The 18,259-nt window shown below is 46.2% G+C and overlaps 1 protein-coding gene across 9 annotated transcripts in view; it reads left to right on the top strand.

The window, feature by feature from the left end:
- LOC112982199 (PH and SEC7 domain-containing protein 3) overlaps positions 1–18,259 on the top strand; it is a 141,609-nt gene that overhangs the window by 51,340 nt on the left and 72,010 nt on the right. For all 9 annotated transcript variants that reach the window (XM_064501795.1, XM_026098429.2, XM_026098420.2 and 6 more), the window contains 2 exons: positions 1,560–2,622; positions 5,460–5,852. In XM_064501795.1, the coding sequence (XP_064357865.1) occupies positions 1,560–2,622; positions 5,460–5,852 (1,456 nt within the window). The remainder of the gene's footprint in view (positions 1–1,559; positions 2,623–5,459; positions 5,853–18,259) is intronic.

Below are 18,259 nucleotides of genomic sequence, written 5' to 3'. Positions count from 1 at the left end.
TGATAACGAAGTGGACGGCATCACTGGTCCTGACCACCCTGTGAGACCTTCTTCTTTAATCCAAGGCCGCACGACTGGCAATAGAGAACAGGTCACTGTTTTGTCCAGATGCTGTCTTCAGCAGGATCTGAGCCGTGCAGGGAAAACTGACCCAGGGAACTTTTATTCTGGAGCAGTTACATCAACAGAACTGAAATTCTGGAGAACCTACTGGAGAAGAGACTGCAATTAGGCTTATTCCCAGGCTGTCGGTTTGGTCCAGCACACACACAACCTGCTGTATCTACCCTCTGGAGAGAGCTACTGGATAGGTAGTAGGCAGGTGTGAGCTGCTTCTCTGTGTCTTTCCAAATCACTGGCAGATATATAGCTACATTAGTGCTGAACCAGTGTTAAATTACCCTCTGTTTTACCTTGAACTCAGCCTGTTGTTAACCACAGCTACACGGCTCCCTTCTCAGAAATGGCTTATGGCCAGACAGTGCAGAGGGAAGACAGGAATCTGTTTGCAAAATAGCATCTAGAGATGTACCCCAAGCAGGGCAGTGCTTCCAAAAGGCAAGTTGGAGTCTAGCTCTGGAGCTGTCTCCCAGACACTTCTCAGAGTAGGTGTTTGGATCCAACGCCCTTTGTTTTATTTAAAGCAATTTATACTCCAGGCTAGATTTTTCCAGGAGTGTGCAGCAAACACAGCTGTTGCTCCTTTTTCCAAAAGCTCAGTTCCTCCTTGGGCCTTTACATAAGATGGCCAAATACTTGTCAGTGTGTCATCTATGAGGTCCCTCTGAGAACAATTGATTCTGTGTTATCCAAGAACAATGGTAGCCACTGGGTGCTCGGCTCTTTTGCAAATATGACCATCAGCTTTCTCCCCCACTTTATTTATAACAATTTGAAAAGCAGCACTTGTTGGGAGGGGGAAACAAGGTTTCTGGGCATTAGTGATTTTATTTTTTGATTAGGAAATGTGAACTGCTGAGTACACATGCATCACTGTGACACGACCATCAATTACCTGAGTTATTAAAGGAAGATGGCAGTACTGGCAGAAAGTTAAATTGCCCATTAATTGCATTGTAATTTAGCTAATTGGTTTTCTTGTGGCTGTAGAATATATGGGAGGTAAGTAGTTATCTTCCATATGTTTCATCTTGATAAATGAAAATGACTTAAAAATCCTTTAAAAATAAACCCAGCATGTATGGCACATGCTGTGGATGGATGCTAAACCTCTGAATATCTGCTTTCTTCAGCCTTTGCATCTGGCATGTGGCCTAAGAGAATTCATGGGCCATTGGGACCCTTTCTGAAGTGTAGCAGACATTTTTGGCATTCCTTCCTTTGAAAGGCGAACTTCTAAAGTAGGCTGCCCAGATACTCCTGTCTGAAAGGACCAGTTGTGGATAACTGCAGTGACAGCAGGCAGCAGTGAGTTAAACAGACTGGTATATTCTCTGCTGGGGCGAATGTGGTTATGCTGTTACTCAGACATGGGGAGGGGAGGTCAGACTGTTTACTTATGTATGCAGAGGATAAATCCATGCTTTCTTTTTTTGCAGGTAGTGGCCATGGAAGTAATACATTGCTCCCTCATACCATCATCAATGAATTTCCAGAGTATGGCACAATAGAGCCAAGTGGAGACACAATGAGGACTTCGTCTGAGTATGAAGCAGAGGCTGTAGTGTGCACTCCCAAGCGATGGGACAGTGACCAGGTAATTTGCCGGCCACTTCCTGAGAGCGCTGCTTCTGCAGATGGTTCAGGAACTCACATTAAAGCATTGCAGCTGCATGCTGCAGAAGAAGGTCTACAACCTGAGGGTAATCTGCCAGAGACTGTGAAAATCTCTGGATGGCTGGAAGCAACAAAGGTGCAGGAGAAAGCAAATACTTCTCTTGATTCAGAGACGCAAATGGAAAAAGAGAGGGTAACTGGCAGCCAAAATGTGCAGACAGCCAGAGAACCAGTTCCAGCAGGCCAAGAAAAACCCTCAGACATGCCTCTTCCATCTGAAGGAACAGCTGAGGAAAAAATGTATTTGATCATAGAAAAAGATCTGGCTGCAATATTGACTGGAGAAAAGCAGTCAGAGTCCTTGCAAGCCATCAGTAATAAAACTGAGGAGGTCCACACAGCACAGGAGACAAGCTGTCATAGACCATCTGTGACAAACCTGGAAGCAGCCAGCAAAGTGGAGGGGTGGGCGCATTTTGAGGAGTTTTCAGCGTACAGTCAAGGCAAAATGCAAATGGGTCCTGAGAGGAGGCACTCAAAAGAGGCAGCTGTGAGCAAACATGTAGAATTTCAAGGGGTGGAGATTTTATGGTTGAAAAAAGCAGAGGAGCAGAAAAGAAAGAAGCATTTGCTATTGGAGACTCTGTCTGTTGAGAGGAAAGCATTCCCCAAAATACCCAGCAACTCTGTACCACCTATGGTGTCCCCAGCATTGGTCACCTCACCGGAGAGTGCTTGGAGGGAGGTCTGGGAAGAGCTGAGGCAAGGAACTGTCTCTGGAGCCACTCCTTTGGCTTTGCTTGATGAAAGCGGGGAGGATGAAGTCTTTGTGAAGGAAGATAAGAAACACGGTGAAGACGCTGAGGTAGCAAGAGACAAGGACAGGTAAAATGGCTCTCTCGGGATGCTGGGGGTGGGGGTGGGCAGGCTTTCTTTCTTCCCAAGAGTGTGTGGGTTGTGCCTAGCTGCTGATTTCCTGTTAACAGGTACTAATATTTGCCACCTGCATGCAATATTATGAAGCTGACAGCACTATTGAACACTTAATTTGTGATGGCCAGTGTGTGAAGCTGGACTGAACTCTAGCTGTGCCGTGCTGCCAAAGTTTGAAAGCAGTCTCAGGTTTGGAAAAGGAGCAACCTCTCTTGCTGTCTGCACAGTAAAGTTCATGTGAAGAAGCAACAGCATAATTAGGATCCAACTATGGTATATAATTAAATACATACAACATGCAGGCCTGGCTGTATGCATCCTGCTAGATTGGTTTCAGGCAGGTTTCAAGCAGGGTTTGTGCAAGAACAGTGTGAGCACCTCTGCGAGGTCAGATAATAAATTTTAGCTGAAGTCCCATATGTTATAAGAAGATAAAAGTAGTGATGTATTTTATATATATATATAATCTGCTAAAATAACTGAAAAGTGTCCTGATTTGCTTGATACTGTTTTCTAATTACATCTGTAATAAAGGGTCCCATCTCTGAGCTCTGAGCAAGCATGCCTGTTCTGGTCTGGTGGGTATTCCTAAAAACAACTGGAATTCCGCACAGGGCAGCTTGTCTCTCTGTCCTTTGGGATCTGTTCAGTTCTGCTGCGATTAGTGTGTGGGATTGCTCAGATCTATGGTCCTAACGACTCTCCTGGCGCTGTGAGGAACCTCACCGTGTTTGATGAGTTCCTTAAGGCCTCAGGTCCAGTGGTCATGTGCAGGCACGCAGATCTCAGCTTTCACTTAAAACGAACACATGCAAAAAGCTTCTGGCTTCCATGAGTTTGAAGGAAAGTTTAAAAGTGCAACCAAAGTGTATTCTTTATAATTGAGAAACCAGATAGTAAATACAGAGTCTCCAGTGCATTGTGTTTTCAAGATGCTATGACTCTAAGCCCATGATTTTAGGAGGAGTCTGACTCATTATTTCTGACCCTCAGATCCTGGATCTGACTTCTATTTCCATTTTGTCAGGCTGCCTCTTTGAGGCAAGGAGGAAGAGGGGGCAGGAGACCTGTTGAAAATTGCTTTATTCTCAGTCCAATTCCAGCATTGCTGGGGCAGCTCAGGGTGGGTTGCGTAGGGGCATGGGTGAGGTGCTAGGTGCAGAGGTAGATGGGCTCTGAGGTCCATGGGGACTCTGAGAAGAGCGTGGGCATGAAAGTTGCATCAGGAGTGGGTCAAGAGATGGGGTGGTCCGATGAAGAGAGGAGGAAGAAGAGAAGATGTGCAGCATGGCCCTGTGGGGCTGGCTGCTAGAAGGAGCTGTGAGTGAGCATTGGGTGTTCAGGAGCTAGGAGAGGCCTAGCCCCTACGGGCTGTTTGGAGGAGGATGTTGCTTGAATGACGGTAGCTATCGGTGCTGAGCCACATGTCTTAAAACACCTGGAAGACTTCCCAGAATGGGGGATCCAGGCTGTAGAGATTCATTTTGCTGGTCACGCTATTGAGGGCGAGCATAAAAAACAAGGCGGTAAGTCCTTGCATGGCTCAGCACCCCATCTGCACTTCACATGCCATCAGCTTCCTGCAGGAACCGCAGCCACCCCCTCCTCTGAATCAGCAGACACACCGCCCCAGCTCAAGGACAGGCTGCGCTCAGCTTTCCGCTATGCAATTCCTGCGTAAACCGCTGCCACACGGACAGCGTGGCATCTGCTGGACGCTGCAGCAGGTTGCATCTCACGCTGCAGCCCTTCTTGCGGTTGCCCACTCTGCGGCTGCCCACACATGGATGGAGAGCTGCTCGCTCCTAAGCCATGCTGAAGCAGGTCCAGGCTCAGCATGCGAGTTATACGTGGGCCTGATCGTGAGGTTTTAGCTAAGAGGCTGGAGCACAGTAGCCCTGAAGCATCTCTGGAGCTGCAGAGAAAGAGGGTGAAGTGGAAGAAGCAGAAAAATCTTAGTTTCTTGAAAAAAGCAAGGATAAACATCTGTGTTAGCACCACATCTCCTCCTAAAAAGTGATGACTGGAATCCTCTGTGTTTCTGTGGTGGCTTAGGTCCTGAAGTTGTGGAAGAAGTTTTGAAAATATTACTGCCAGACTGCTTGGGATTATATCCCAGAGAAGGGTGGCTGTGGAAAAGAGCTGGAGGGAGCACTGCCTATTTCAAGCCTCTGCTTAAGCATCCTGGCCTGGCAGCCTCCTCTTTCTGGAGTGTCTCCTCTGATTTTGGGAACAGAGAGGTGATCTTAAACTTTTATCTGTACATCTACAAGAAGGCCAAACATTCCTCTTCAGTTTTGGCACTCCCATCTCTGAGTTTTTAACTGTCTTTGCTCCCTCTTGTGTTAATGCATTTTGGAGAGTTTTACATCAGTGTTTTGTCTGAGACCCTGACTCCAGAATTGCAGAGCTAGCAGACTGTACTCCAGTGGGGTGGAGACTTTGGTTTAATGCAAAACTTCTGATCTGAGCAGTCCCTTGCATGGCAGGCAGGAATGGTGCTGGGGAGATCTTTTGAAATTGTGAGTGCTTTTCTTCTTTGTGCATAAGCAGCTGATGTTATCTGTCAGACAATACTGGGCTTTTTTTGTTTTCCTCAGAATATTGTTTCCTTTTGTGTCCCCAGAACTGTAACACAGCAGGGAGAGATGTGGTGCCAGTCGTGAACTGAGGCAGTACAAGGAGAAAGGAGCATCTCACCCGGCTACTTTCACACCCTAGTGAGGCTTGCTCAACAGTGTAGACCTGACCTCACAAATTTAAATCAGCTGTTTCTAATTAATTTCTAGGATTATGGAGGAGGAAGAAGCATCCATGGGAGGGTATGAAGATGTCCTTGGACAAAAGCACTCTGACATCTCCACGGATCTGTACAGCTCGCAGTTTGAAAACATTCTGGACAATGCATCTTTATATTATAGTGCGGAGTCACTGGAGACCTTATACTCAGAGCCTGATAGCTACTTCAGCTTCGAAATGCCACTCACTCCAATGATCCAGCAACGTATGAAGGAAGGCAGCCAGTTTTTAGAAAGGACTTCAGCCTCAGGACAGCAAGATGTCTTTAAGCTTCCCACTGATGGGGAAATGAAGAGTCGCCGCGAAGGGATCTCCAATGGCTTAAGGGATGTAAGTGAAACGCTGTTTAGAGGAGACGTCACAGAAGTTCCTCATTTGGACAGGTAAAGATAATAGATGAACTTTGTGTGTGTGTGTGTGTTTATTTTTTTCCAATATCCATTTACTTCAGTGAACTGTCTCATAATGTAGGTTTAACTGCTTTGGCACTGCATGTTTTCTAAACAGAATAATTTCCAGTGTAACAAAATGAGCTGCAGAAGAAACACCAGCCATCCAAACCTGTTTTTTATTAGAAAAGTTTGTATTTACTTTACCAAAGTATTGTCGGTCTCTGTGTAGTGTTTGTACAAATAAAAGGCTGGCCTGTATTGCAACATCTCTAGGACCTATCTCTTGAATGGTTAATCATCTGTTACAGATGAACATATGTTCATCTCCAGTTATACCTGAATCTACTAGCACCAACATTAGGAAAAATAAAAGTCCTATCTCCAAATGCAGCTCTTGGTCTGGATGTTAAAGGTGTGTCTCTCAACACACAAAACTCAGTGGCAGTTTTGCTAGTTACTTAATTGGGACAATATTTTACTCCCACCATGTCTGTGGGTTTAGAGATTGTTAGATACTTGTTTCCTTTATGTGCAAGTAACTAAGGGAAAGGGAATAGAGTACTGCAAAAAAAGAGTAAGTACCTCCTGTTTGGTGAAGGGAGAAACAGGGAAACCTAATAAGAGAAGCGTCATGTGAGAAGCAAAGACTTGCTAAGGGGTCAGGAAATATATTAATAGAAACTTACTTTATGAGAAGGCTTTCCTGATTATCTGTTGACCTAGAGATGCAAGGGGACTGAAAGGCACCAACACACAAAGTGGGGGAGTGAGCCAAAAGTAGCCAGGTGTTGAGGGACCTTGTGAGTGACCAGGATGCCTTGAGTCTCATCCTCCATGGAAAAGGATGTTACCTAAGACAGGACTGGTCTAATCTGAGCTCTCCTGGGCATTAGTGGCAGGAGGTCTTTTATCTGTTTTGTTCCTTTTGTGTCAGTGTGAAATGAATCCTCTGGGGCAAAGTACGCAAAGTGGTTTTGCTAACTTCATGGGCTAAGGTACAGCTTACTCCTAAAAGAGCAGGCAAAAGGGCTTAGTGGTTTAGAACGGTTCCTTTTATCATTCCTACTGAAAAATAAGTGTTTAAATCTTGCACAACATTTAGCTGTTTATTAGCTATAGACATGAAGTAATTGCTGGTGTGCTACAACCAACAAGGAGGCAGCAACTGAGGTCAGTCCTGATGCCTGTAGCTCTTACTTTCACCAGACTCCAAGATTTCCGTGAGACTGAGCTGTGGGAACTTAAGTACCACATACAGACCCCGATTCTGTTAGCCCATAGTTGTGGTCTCTAGTTTCCATCAGGCTGAAAGTACTGCCAGATGAGGCCTGCATTGGCTTGTCAAGAGAGAAGTTATCATGAAGAAAAGGTGAGCTTAGATAATGCTTGGAAATATGTTAGCTATCTACTTAATGTGGATTAGGAATTAAGTTCATTTCAGTTTAGATTTGCACGCATAGTGAAACAACAACAGTTTTTTTCTTTTTTTTTCAAGTTCTCCCTTTTGCCCGTGAAAGGGAGGGAAGAATTGTCCCCAACAGTGGGTTTGCTGTGAATTTCTGCTCTTGGCATTTGCAGTGCTCTATTAGGGACAGGCCCTGAGAGCTTGCTCTGTTAAGGCAGGTGCTGATAAAGGATGTCGCTGCGGCAGTCCTGGCTGGCCATAGATGTGCCCACCAGGGTATTCCTGCAGACTATAACCTAATTAACACCTCCCCGTGAGATTCTAATGTTGTATTGTATTACAGCAGGGCACGGATGCCTGCCAGATCATATATGCTATACTGTTGGAGCCAGAGACAAATCATAGTGTTACAGCGTGCTGATGAGAAGTGCAGTGTGCATGCTGGGGGTTGGATGGGATTTATATAGGGAGGAGTCAAGACAGTGCATTGCTGTGGTACCCAGTTTTACCAGAAATAGCTGCATGAACCACAGACATTATTCCTATGGGTTTGAGTTTGTGATTGTGTTGCCTGAAGCAACCTCAAACTATTTTTTCAGCCAAATGTATATATATTTTCTGCATTAGAGCTACTGCAGCTCCTTTTGTGCCTTCTGTTATATGGCCTTGTTTCCCAGTGCCTACTGGTTTGCCAAACGTGAATTGTTCTCGGGCTGTGATTTGCTACGCAGCGTGCCTGCCCGGTGTTGAGTGACTATCAGAAAGTTTCAGTTAAATTGGGTCAGCTCGTCCTGAGAATGAGGTTAGGGAAAGACACACACTGCTCTGTCGGCTGCCTGCTTTCCCGGGCAGCCTTCCCTGGCCGTGCATTTTGCATACCCAGCTTTAAGCCACAGGTAGGACTTCGTCGCCAGCTGCTTGCTTGCAGTGCGCCGCGAAGCCACCGGAGGTCTCTGTGCCCTCCGCGGAACTGCAGGCTCTGCCTGACGCCCGGGGCTCCCGCAGCTCTTTGCAGCCGCCCTGTGTTGTAAAGTAGTTGGAGAGCGGATGCACACCGGAGAGCAGTTCGAGGACCCGTTTCTGCAGAGACTGGGGCAGGTGCAGGCTTTCAGCATGGGAATAGTGACGAGCATAACGGGAATTTGCAAAGCAGGAGGTATGTGAGTAAAACTGCACTGCAACAAAATAAAAAGCCCACCCTTTTCTCAGAAACTGCACTTCCAACTACACTAAACAAAAACCGTAACCAGAACCTCAGCAGCTCCCTGCATATTGGTATTTCAGAGACATAAAGCATGTGTGGGAAAGTGTGTGTGGGGGAAGCACACCTCCAAGTAGCAGTGATAATTTATGGGGGAACAGATTGAAAAGACTGACAGCTTTTTTTGGTTCAGGACAGAGGCAGAGGGTGGATGTGAAAGCAAAGAGTTAATGGTTCACACCTGGAAATGAAAACAGCCATCTGTTGGGAAAGGAGGAGCAGGCCTTCCAGGAAGCCAGGCCACCCCAGGAGCAGGTCGATAGACACCTGCCCCTTAGATGTACTGCAGTGTCTCCTGTGTCTTTCTGGAAGGAGCCCTAGCATAAATGGCACATGGACCCTAGATGGCGTGAGGTTTTAATGCATAACATCGAAACCTAATCTTCTAATGAATAAGCAGGAGGGTAACATCCTTCGCCGCTCTTAGGAAATCACTGACTCTGGGAGGGGTCAGCTCTGGTATGTGAAGGCCAGTCACATGTCTTTGCAACTGAAAAAAGGAAAAAAAGTGATTAGAGGCTCATAGGCTGCAAGTTCCTAGGGGCTCCTTTGCGTCTGGATGTTTCGTCTCTGCTGTCCTATCAGCTGCTGGCCTTGGTTAAATGCAGTAAGTCCTAACGCAAACTGTGTGACACTGGATGTGACTGCTTTGGCAGGGACCTGTGGCATTTTCTTAGAGCAAGAAGGATATCAGCTAACTTGTGGGTTTTCATGCAGTACTTCTGCAGATCTTCGCTGCAGGACAGATTGTCTTGTTTTTAAGAGTAATCCTTTCTCAGTAAAGCTTCCTTACACTTCATGCCTGACAAGTGGTGCTCAGAGGAGGGGAGATGGGGAAGCCTGAGTGAGATGTATGTGCAGTTTACGGTCCTTCAGGAAGGATTTCAGTTCTTGTTGTTATTTTTGGGTTTACTCTCTTGCCTAGTTATGTAATAGCCATTTCTCTCTAGAAGTCGGATTTCTGCAGCAGAGGTGGGCTTAATTTCTCCATCAAGGGTTGGGAGAATTGGAGGAAGAAGGGAAGCATGTATGATGTTTTAGCAGTGACTGCAGTCACTGGAACTATGCCTGGTAGTATGCGTGGTAGCCTCTCTGCACTGGCTGGTATGGGGTCTTTGTGAAACATCCTGAGCCCAAAGGTGCCAAAATCCTGGAGCTATGGGAACCCAGAGAGGTTTGCGCAGGGTAACAGTAGCAAATCCAGGGGCTGTAGTTTGTCACCAGGCCTGTCGACGTGCCACCCTGTAGAGGCAGGCAAGGGGACACCTCTGGGGTGACCTGTGCATGGTGGGCTCTCTACCCTGGCACTCAGGCCCACTGTGGGGGTGGCAGGGGTACCTTTCTCTGGGGGTCTGTCCTGCCCAGGGGGCATCGTAGAAGGCTTCCTGCAAGTTCTCATCCAGGTACCAGGAGTTTGCATGGCTTGAGCTAGCTGTAATCATTCCCGCTAAACGAAGTGGGATGAGGTGGTTCCAGCACGGTAGGGTATAACTCGCTTTTCCCATGGGTGCCTTTGCTGTACAATGAGCAACAGATAATCACTGCAAGTGTTTAAGTGAAGTATGAAGTTCTCTCCCTGCTGATTCCTTTCTTTCTTTTCTGCTTTCAGACAGAGTTTCTTTTAATCTTTTTTTTCTTCATTCTTTACAGTGGACTACCCTTCCTTTTTCCCTAAGCACTACGGTCAGAACAAGAAAGAAGAAGAAAAAAAACCCCAACTTGTGGCATTTCCCCTCCTGAGTCATCTTGAAAGGTGTGGTCCATGTCAGTAGGACACAGCCCAAGATTATTAAAATCTGGAGGGAAAGGAGAAAATTTGTACTGCAGCTCTTAATCCTCAAATATGTGAAATATTTGCCACCTGCCATCATCTTCAAAGCATTGCTGGTGCTCTGCAAATTCTGCTAGTTATGTTACTTAATGGTTTGGGCCTCTTAAGGTCTCATGGTAGTAGATTGTAGGCTGTTTTTTTTCTTCTGCATATGGGTGCAGTTCCAGTGCTTTTTTTGTTGGCACTCTGCTTATTCCTTCTTCCAGACAGTAACTATGTTGATAGATAAAACCAGTTTAAACCTGGTCTGAGTCTCCTCCCGTGTTATCAGTGCTCTGCATGGCAGTCATAATTCTGGTTTTCATTTGGCATTTTGGTATTTTTGTCCAAGCTAGTTTGTATTTGATTTTCAGTGTGGATATTTGATGCAATACTTGCATATTTAATGTGTAGCCTTTATTCACTAATTTTATTACTCTGTCCAATAGCAGTCCCATGTGTCTGGTAGGATTTTTTTCCCCTTTTGAAAACTCACCGTGTGACCTGGTTGACATTTTTTTGTTCAGCATGAAATCTGCCCAAGATCCCTGTGTTCCCAAGTGGCTATTTTTTCGCCTTCAGGCATGGCTCACCTCACAGTGGACTTGGAGACATAGGGCTGTCAGAAGATGGCACTTAATATTTGCTACCATAGAATCTTTGATCTGGAAGTGAAATTCATGTGGTGGAAGGCATCTGAATCACTCTTGAACACTTACAGCAGACTAACACTAGATTTGGTTTCTTTCATCTCTTCATCTGGATATGCGTGTAGCAGTGTAGTCGGGAGTAACTGCAGCTTTCTTTCAAGCTCGTGTGTTTTTGAGTGCGTGGTTTTTGCTTGCAAGCTAGCTCTGCTCTGGGAGATGGGTCTGTCACACCTCTCACTGCTCCTGCCAGCCGGCAGCGTCCTACAGAAGAGGAGCTCTCTTGTAATTGCATTTCTGTGCCAATTTTCCTTTGAAAATATTTGTTTAGAAAACTGAAGCAACTTCTCAAATCACTGCGGTGACAGCTACAGCAGTTGCAGTTTCAGCTACAAGGAAATAAACTCATGGTTGTTACAAGGAACGAGTGATGCAACAGGATGGTAAAAGGGACTGTTCCCTGGTAAGGCTTAGAGTCAATAAAGGGAGCAAAAATAATCCTGGGTCTGTTGGACAATGGGTTGTGGCTGTTGTATTTCTTGGGTACCTTTTCAAAGGTACAGAGGCCAGTTCTCACCCCTCTGTTTTCCCTTGAAGGGAAAAAAAATTGCCCAGCACAAGGGAGGTTGTTCTGAGGATTATAGCCGGTAATTGTCACAGACAAATGAACACATCAAATGCATCTGCAGGCAAAGAGGCCCTGGAGTGCACTTGCTTGTATGTGGGCTATTGCATCTGTCAGGTGTTGAACCATGGTGAGTGGCATTGGTATGTTAAATCCAAATAAAGACAGAGTGGCCGAGTCTGAGCAGGGAGAGATTTCTGTAGCTTCTCTGAAGTTAGCGGCTCCTTGGCAGCTGAGGATCTGCCCCTGTGTCTCACAGCTTCATAGCTTCAGAAATGGAAAGCCGCTCTGATCCCTGGGATTACTTGCATGAGGGTATCCTCATTTTACCTATGCTCTCTGAACGCGCAGTCATGAGTTTGCTTTTGCTCTAGTTAGTAGGGTGTTTGCGATACGAGGTTAGTGAGGTGTTGTAAAACTGCTTCTAGTTCCTAAATAAACTGTTGTTTTAGGAAAAAGGGTTGCTGACTCTTGGCCTCTTCAGTTCCCAGCCTCCTCCAAAAATAAAACAAACAAACAAAAAATGCAGGAGCTGACAGAGACAAAAAAAAAAAAAATAAAAAAAATGTGGAGCAGCTGATCAGACCATTGCACAAAGCACTTCAGTATAAAGCTGTCAGCAGCTCAGCTTCTAAGCTGGCATGTGTTTTGGCACATCTCCATTAAAGTCAAAGCCATTTAGGCCAAGAAGCCTTCATTCACTCAAACCGAAGCGTGTATGCCAGCTAGGAGTTGGTCCTGATGTGCAGCCCGTTGTCTCCTCCCTTAGCTGCGTCCAGCTGTAAGTTGAAGCCCCGCTTTGTCTGTGCTGGTTACTTCACTTCTTCCCTCCCCAGACGGAGAGGGTCAGGGTCTGAAGGCTGGGGGGAAGTTGTATATGTACGTAGAGCTCCAGATTTGATGCAAGAGTGCTGGAGAAGAGGGGCAGTGCACATAACATGCAGACTACCTGCTAGCACAGCTGGGTGAGCTGTGGGGGTTTTTGTTTTTCCATTTACCCCTGAGCTTTGTTTTTTATCACTATTAACAATTCTTTCTAAAAAGGGCAGTTCACTTCACTCTAGAGTTTTGACATTCGACTCCTGTGGAAAACTACTGGCACTGAAACCCCCCCTGCATCTGCATGTTTGCATGGTGGCCTTAACTGAAAGATAAGATAACCCCCGTATTTTTACACATCTACTTTCCTCTGTGCCAGGGGGAGAATTAAGCTGGACCAGCTGCACTGTTAACGTGCACTTGCTGGGCTGGTCTCCAAACAGTTAAACTGAGCACTAGCGTAGGGTCATGTATGATTTCACTGTGGGCTTTTGAAGTGGGTCTGGTGGAGGGACATTGCTGCAGGGCACCAGGAGGAGCAAGGGGAAGTGCTTCGCTGCTTTCCAAGTTTTGCCTGGGACCAGGGGAAGCTGCCGGAGCAGCGTGGGAAAATGTCATGCCATCACCGGTGCCAGGGGCGCGGGAGGTTCTCGGCACCCGCCGCGCATGGCGGGCGCTCCCAGGGAAAGTGACGGCTGGGCAGGTGGGCTGGAGGGAGAGCCCTTGCCTGCCTGAAACACCTGGGGGCCGAGCGCTTTCCGACCGAGGTAACTGGTATTTAATGCGATCTTTGGGACTGTTTTTTGCTCATGTGTGTTGACAGGTGGGCCAGGTCCTGCGAGTGAGCACGGGGCTGTCTTGGTGTGTACTGCAGCAGGGTTTAGTCGTCTGTGCGTGAATGCCGTTGGCATAAGTACTCGTAAAGGGACACCTGAGAGCACACACCGCCATCCTTGGAAATGGCCTGATTTTCATTTTCTCTTCTGAGGGGCGTTAACGTGCTGGCAGTCCATTTAGGATCTCTAACCCCTGGCACAGCAATATAAGTAAGGATCCTGAGGCTGAAAGGGAATTAAACCTGAAGTATTTTTAGCAATACACTTGTATTTCAGGTGGCAGTGGGCCAGCGTGTCCGTGTAGTAAAGGACATGCTGTCTCTCCGAGGGATTGTAATCCAGTCCTTGCATGCGGTAGGACTTGATGTCCTAACACTGTAATCATATAAAGACAGGATTTAGACATGCTGGACGCAGGCCTACTAGAAATGGCATTTTCTGAACGTTTTAGCTGTTAGCTCCCTACTTATGACCTGTGGGATTTCTTTTAATCAAAGAAAAAGGAACATGATTGCAGGCAACAAGAGGTTATTTTAGCAGCAGCATGCATTTCAGTCTCTGAAGATGACTTTATGCATGTATTTTATTGATAACAAATGAGAGATTATAGGGTTTTTTTCTCTTTGCTTTTCTCTTTGTGATGTGACAAGGTTGAACAGAGTGCTTTTTAGTGGATGCTTAGTGGGTGCTCAGAGTTGTAGAAACTTTCCTCCCTTCATTGATGCTCACCAATGCTGCGCTTGTGAGACGCCCACTGAACTGAGTTGCAGAGAAGTGCAGCTGTGTCAGCTCTCCAAGAGCGATCTACTTCAAAGCGTGTCTTTGAAGAGAACCCATACGTAGGACTTCAAAGCAGATTAAACCATTTGGAGTAAAAAAGTAGAGTGAGTCATCTGCCAGGAAAGGGAATTATTGTTATTATTTCTCCCCCCGCCCCTTACCGTTGTATATGGGAAGAGCCCTGGAAACTGGCATTAACTGGGAAGGTAATACATTGCCTGACATGGTTTTGTACTTGCTCCCGGCCCTGCAGAGCCCAGTGCAGAGCTGCAGCAACGCGGCTCCAAGCCCGTCTGTGTGGTTGGTCATTTATAGCAGGAACTGACTGATCGTGTTCGAATGCTGCTGAGATTTCTTGTCTTCCAGTGGCCGGGGTACTCCTTCCAGCGCTCTGCTCAAGCACAGCTTTTCTGCCTCTTTGACACAAAACTCTGCCCGTGCCACAGACTACGAATAATCAGCTCTGAAGTGTGGGAGCGTTATCGCTGGCTGAGCATGAACTTCCCTCTGCCGCTTAGCAGGGCGGGGATTCGTTTTCCTCAGGCGGGATTTTTCCCAGGGTGAGGTTTGCTCCCCTGCAGTCCAGGCTGGTTTTGTGCCAGCTGCATACTTCTGTATTTCCGATGTTGCAAGGGGAGAACCACTGCTGAGGTGGTGTTGAATTAAAAACAGCAAGTTCTGTTCACAGCCAGAGTTGGTGGTAATAGGTGAGGAAAGAGGTGTACTTCGTTTTAAAACCAAGAGGGGAAAAAAAAATACTTGGAGCATTTAAAACAACAGGAACAGTTTAGCATTGCAAAAAACTGTATTGACCCTTGTTTGGTCCCCTGGCAGGTGCCGTTCCCCTGCTGAAAAGAACATTTGTTCTGGCCCTCGTTCCTGGGAGCCAGAACTGCTCTCCACCCTTTCCTTATTTTTAATCATTGTATGTTTTGCTGTGAGAGACTCCACTGGCAAATTCCTAACTTCAGTTGCCTAAAGCTGATACAAGAAGCATGCAGATTTGTTTGAGGAAAACCAGGTGTTATTAAGCCCCTCTCCCTTTTCCTCTTCCTGCCTTCCAAAAACGACCCGGGGAGACCCCAGCCCTGTCTCACACAAGCCCTGCCTGAAGCTGCATGGTCCTGGGTGCACGTGCCACATGGATGAGCCTTCCTCGGGAAGGACCTGTGTGCAGCTGGCGGGGCACAGGTCAGAGGTGCTCTGCTGCAGAGCATCAGGCAGGCAGCCACTGCAACAGCAGCACGCTGGGATCCACGCTCTGACTGAGCAGGGGTTGTTTTCCGGTTGCACACACTGTTGCTGTGCTTCTCTCCCTTGCTACAAAACTGAGAGGGTTCTGCCACCCCCCCCCCCCCAAATTTGTTTAAAAAATGGATTGCATCCTGAGGTTTAAGGCACATGTAATTGGATATATTCGTGCTGAACTTTCCAGTTGCAGTGCAATCAAGTGGGGAATTAAACTCGTGTGAGGTAAGATGCACTTTTATCCTTGCTACTAGGTTATTGGTCTTGCTCTGGTTTTGATTGGAAGTTGCAGCTGTTCCCCAAACATATGTTGTTGTAGAGGGTTTCAATTTTGACAAACAACACCAGAAAAAGTTAATTTAGAAATTCCTTAAGCAGAGCAAGTGTGTAATGTGCCGAGCACAGCGTGGTCGAGGTATCTTGGTATTGGGACTTCCCAGATCACTGTTGATCTGGTAAATAATAGGATAAGTGAAAATACAGTATAAAATGTTTCAGACCCTTCCTAGCTGTTAGAGCGTGTTGTGGAAAGGCAGCACCACAGATGTTGCAACCTGTTTGTGTTTCATCAGTGAGCGTAGGGAGGTGGTTGCTGCAGTTAGAGATACTGAATTTACCACAGCAACTGTGTTGAATTGCTGTGATTTCTGCTGGATATGGTGTCCTGGGGCTGCTGCGCGTTCAACTGTAAATCTGGGATGCTTTGGCAGAAGAGGTAGGAAGGATGTATTTGAAGTGCATTGCTGAGGATAGAAATAAGAAGGTGTAAGGAGCTGGTTTCTAGTAAGAGCTCATGCACTGTGTGACTGAAGGGTTGGAGGGTAGGTCTGTTTTTCTGTAGCTTCTGTTTTTCTCTCTCTTTCTGGTGTTGGAGATTAATGTAAGAGTCTCTGGGTGAAAACCAGCAGCTGTTGCTACACAGGCAATTACCCAAAGTATTGTTATAGTCCCTTTTGGGCTTGAATTCAGGATTAGGTGCAATAAAATCTATTACATTTTCAGCCCACTTCTGTCAGTGATAGTTTCTCATTTTTATGTGATAAGTGGGATAAGTAAAAAAGCCGGATGAGAAATGCGCGTCCAGCCTGTGTATTCTTGCTCTGCTTCTTGAAGCTGTTTCTTAGGTGTTTTTAGCTAGGAATGCTGCTGTGGGCTGGCCATGTGTAGAAATCATTGCATGCAGAAGACAGACCTATTTTCAGCCTTCATAATTCCCAGCCCTTAATCGGCGTGTGCTTGAAGCACTTTAGCAGAGAGAGGCAGGTATTAATATCTCTGTTCAGCAGCTGGGGAAGCTGAGGCACGGGAGCAAAGTGATGCGCCCCCCGAGGCTGGGAGGTGAGAGTAAATGCCAGCCTTTCCCTGGCGTAGTCCTGTATAACACCCATGGTACCCTGCCAAAATGAGCTGTCCAGAAGGGGCATTAAAGGGGCAGCTTGCAGAAGCTGTGCTGCTTGTCCAAGGGTGTCTCTGTTTTTAATGATGTGGGCAACTGTCTTCTCACCACCTAAAAGCATGTGAGAGCTGAGGTCTCACCTTATGTTTGACATTTTCCCTGAATAAGAGGCTTAGGTTGTAAACAACCTATTACTGATTTGGCCCCTTCCTGCACTAGTAATGAGTTACCTAATTGTCTGAATAGCAATAGAAGCATCTTTTGAGCTAGTAAATGTCCTGGGACTTCCCATCAGGATGAAGCTTTAAATCAAGAAAGCTGGAGATAGGGGTTGTTTCTTAGGCAGCCCTGTCAGCTACTTTTTCAGAGGGAAAGAAAGAGCGCTCTCTTCTTCTTGCTGGGTGTTCCCTTTTCAGGTCTGAACTGCTGCCCCGCGTGGCAAAACCGAAGTCTGCCGTGCTGTTTATTTCACTAAGTGGCAGATGCTGGCACTTCCTCTCTTACACTGGTGGTGGTTTGCGGTAACGCCAGCTCCTGTAGTTCACTGATTCCTAGCAAAATGCAGATGTTTCTTGTCAGCTTTGGCCATCTTTCAGGATTATAAATCTTGCTGTAATGAAGAGCAGTGGTGAAAGAAGGCTGTGACTTACGAGCAAGGCCCTGCAAGCTGGCATGGCTTTCGAAGCCGTGTTGCTGCGTGGAAGGCTCCATAGCTGTGTTGGCTTACCTGCTTTCCTTCGCGCCCGTAAAACGTTACGGCTGAGACTTTGAAACCTGTCGTGCCTGATCTCAAAATGTAACGGCGTTGCTTGGGTGTGTATCAGAGCTACAGGACTCTGGAATTGGTTTGCTTTTCAAGTTTGAAATAGTCTGAATTTAGTGACCTGCTTAAGAGGATTTCAGACGATTGCCAGTACTTTAGCAAAGGGCGGAAGAGGCATTTCCCACACCAGTGGAGTCAGGAGGAGCTTTCTTTTGTTTGTCTTCTAGGGTGTCTGGTGGGAAATGTTCTTAATGTTGTTGGGATTATATTTTCAATACTAATCCCATGGTAGAGCGCTGTTATTATAGCACCTTACAATTTACACTGAAATAAACGCAAAATAAAATTCCCTAGTACTTGTGAGGAGATGTGGATGTCTGGTTTACCCAGATACTTCATAAAATAACCCTCACCCCCCATTGTGTATGATTAGGTTGATACTTTTGTTCAGTGCTATTGTAACAGTACTAGGAGGATGCAAACAGAGGCAAAATGAACACAAGCCTTCTTCCCACAGGCGCACAGCACCTCCCTTTTTTTAAACCGTGCATGGGCAGAGAGGTGTATTCCCTCATGGTAATACATTGTGGTGATTTGCATTGAAGGAGGCATGCAGAATAGCAAAAGTTTTTAGTTTAAGCTCACATTATATGAAAATCCTATCTTTAAAGAGTTAATAAATGACTAGCAGACACTGCAGTAAATCACTAGAAAATTGGTACTGGAGTCTGGTGATTGGTTGTTCTAACCATGGCTTGTCAAACGCAAAGATTACAATGGCTTATGAAACTGTGGTATGTTGCAGGGT

The sequence above is a fragment of the Dromaius novaehollandiae genome, chromosome Z, assembly GCF_036370855.1.
Source record: "Dromaius novaehollandiae isolate bDroNov1 chromosome Z, bDroNov1.hap1, whole genome shotgun sequence".
In the NCBI taxonomy this organism is placed as follows: domain Eukaryota; kingdom Metazoa; phylum Chordata; class Aves; order Casuariiformes; family Dromaiidae; genus Dromaius; species Dromaius novaehollandiae.
Note: the sequence above shows the minus strand (reverse complement) of the source record. Positions and strands in the feature narration are given on the sequence as shown.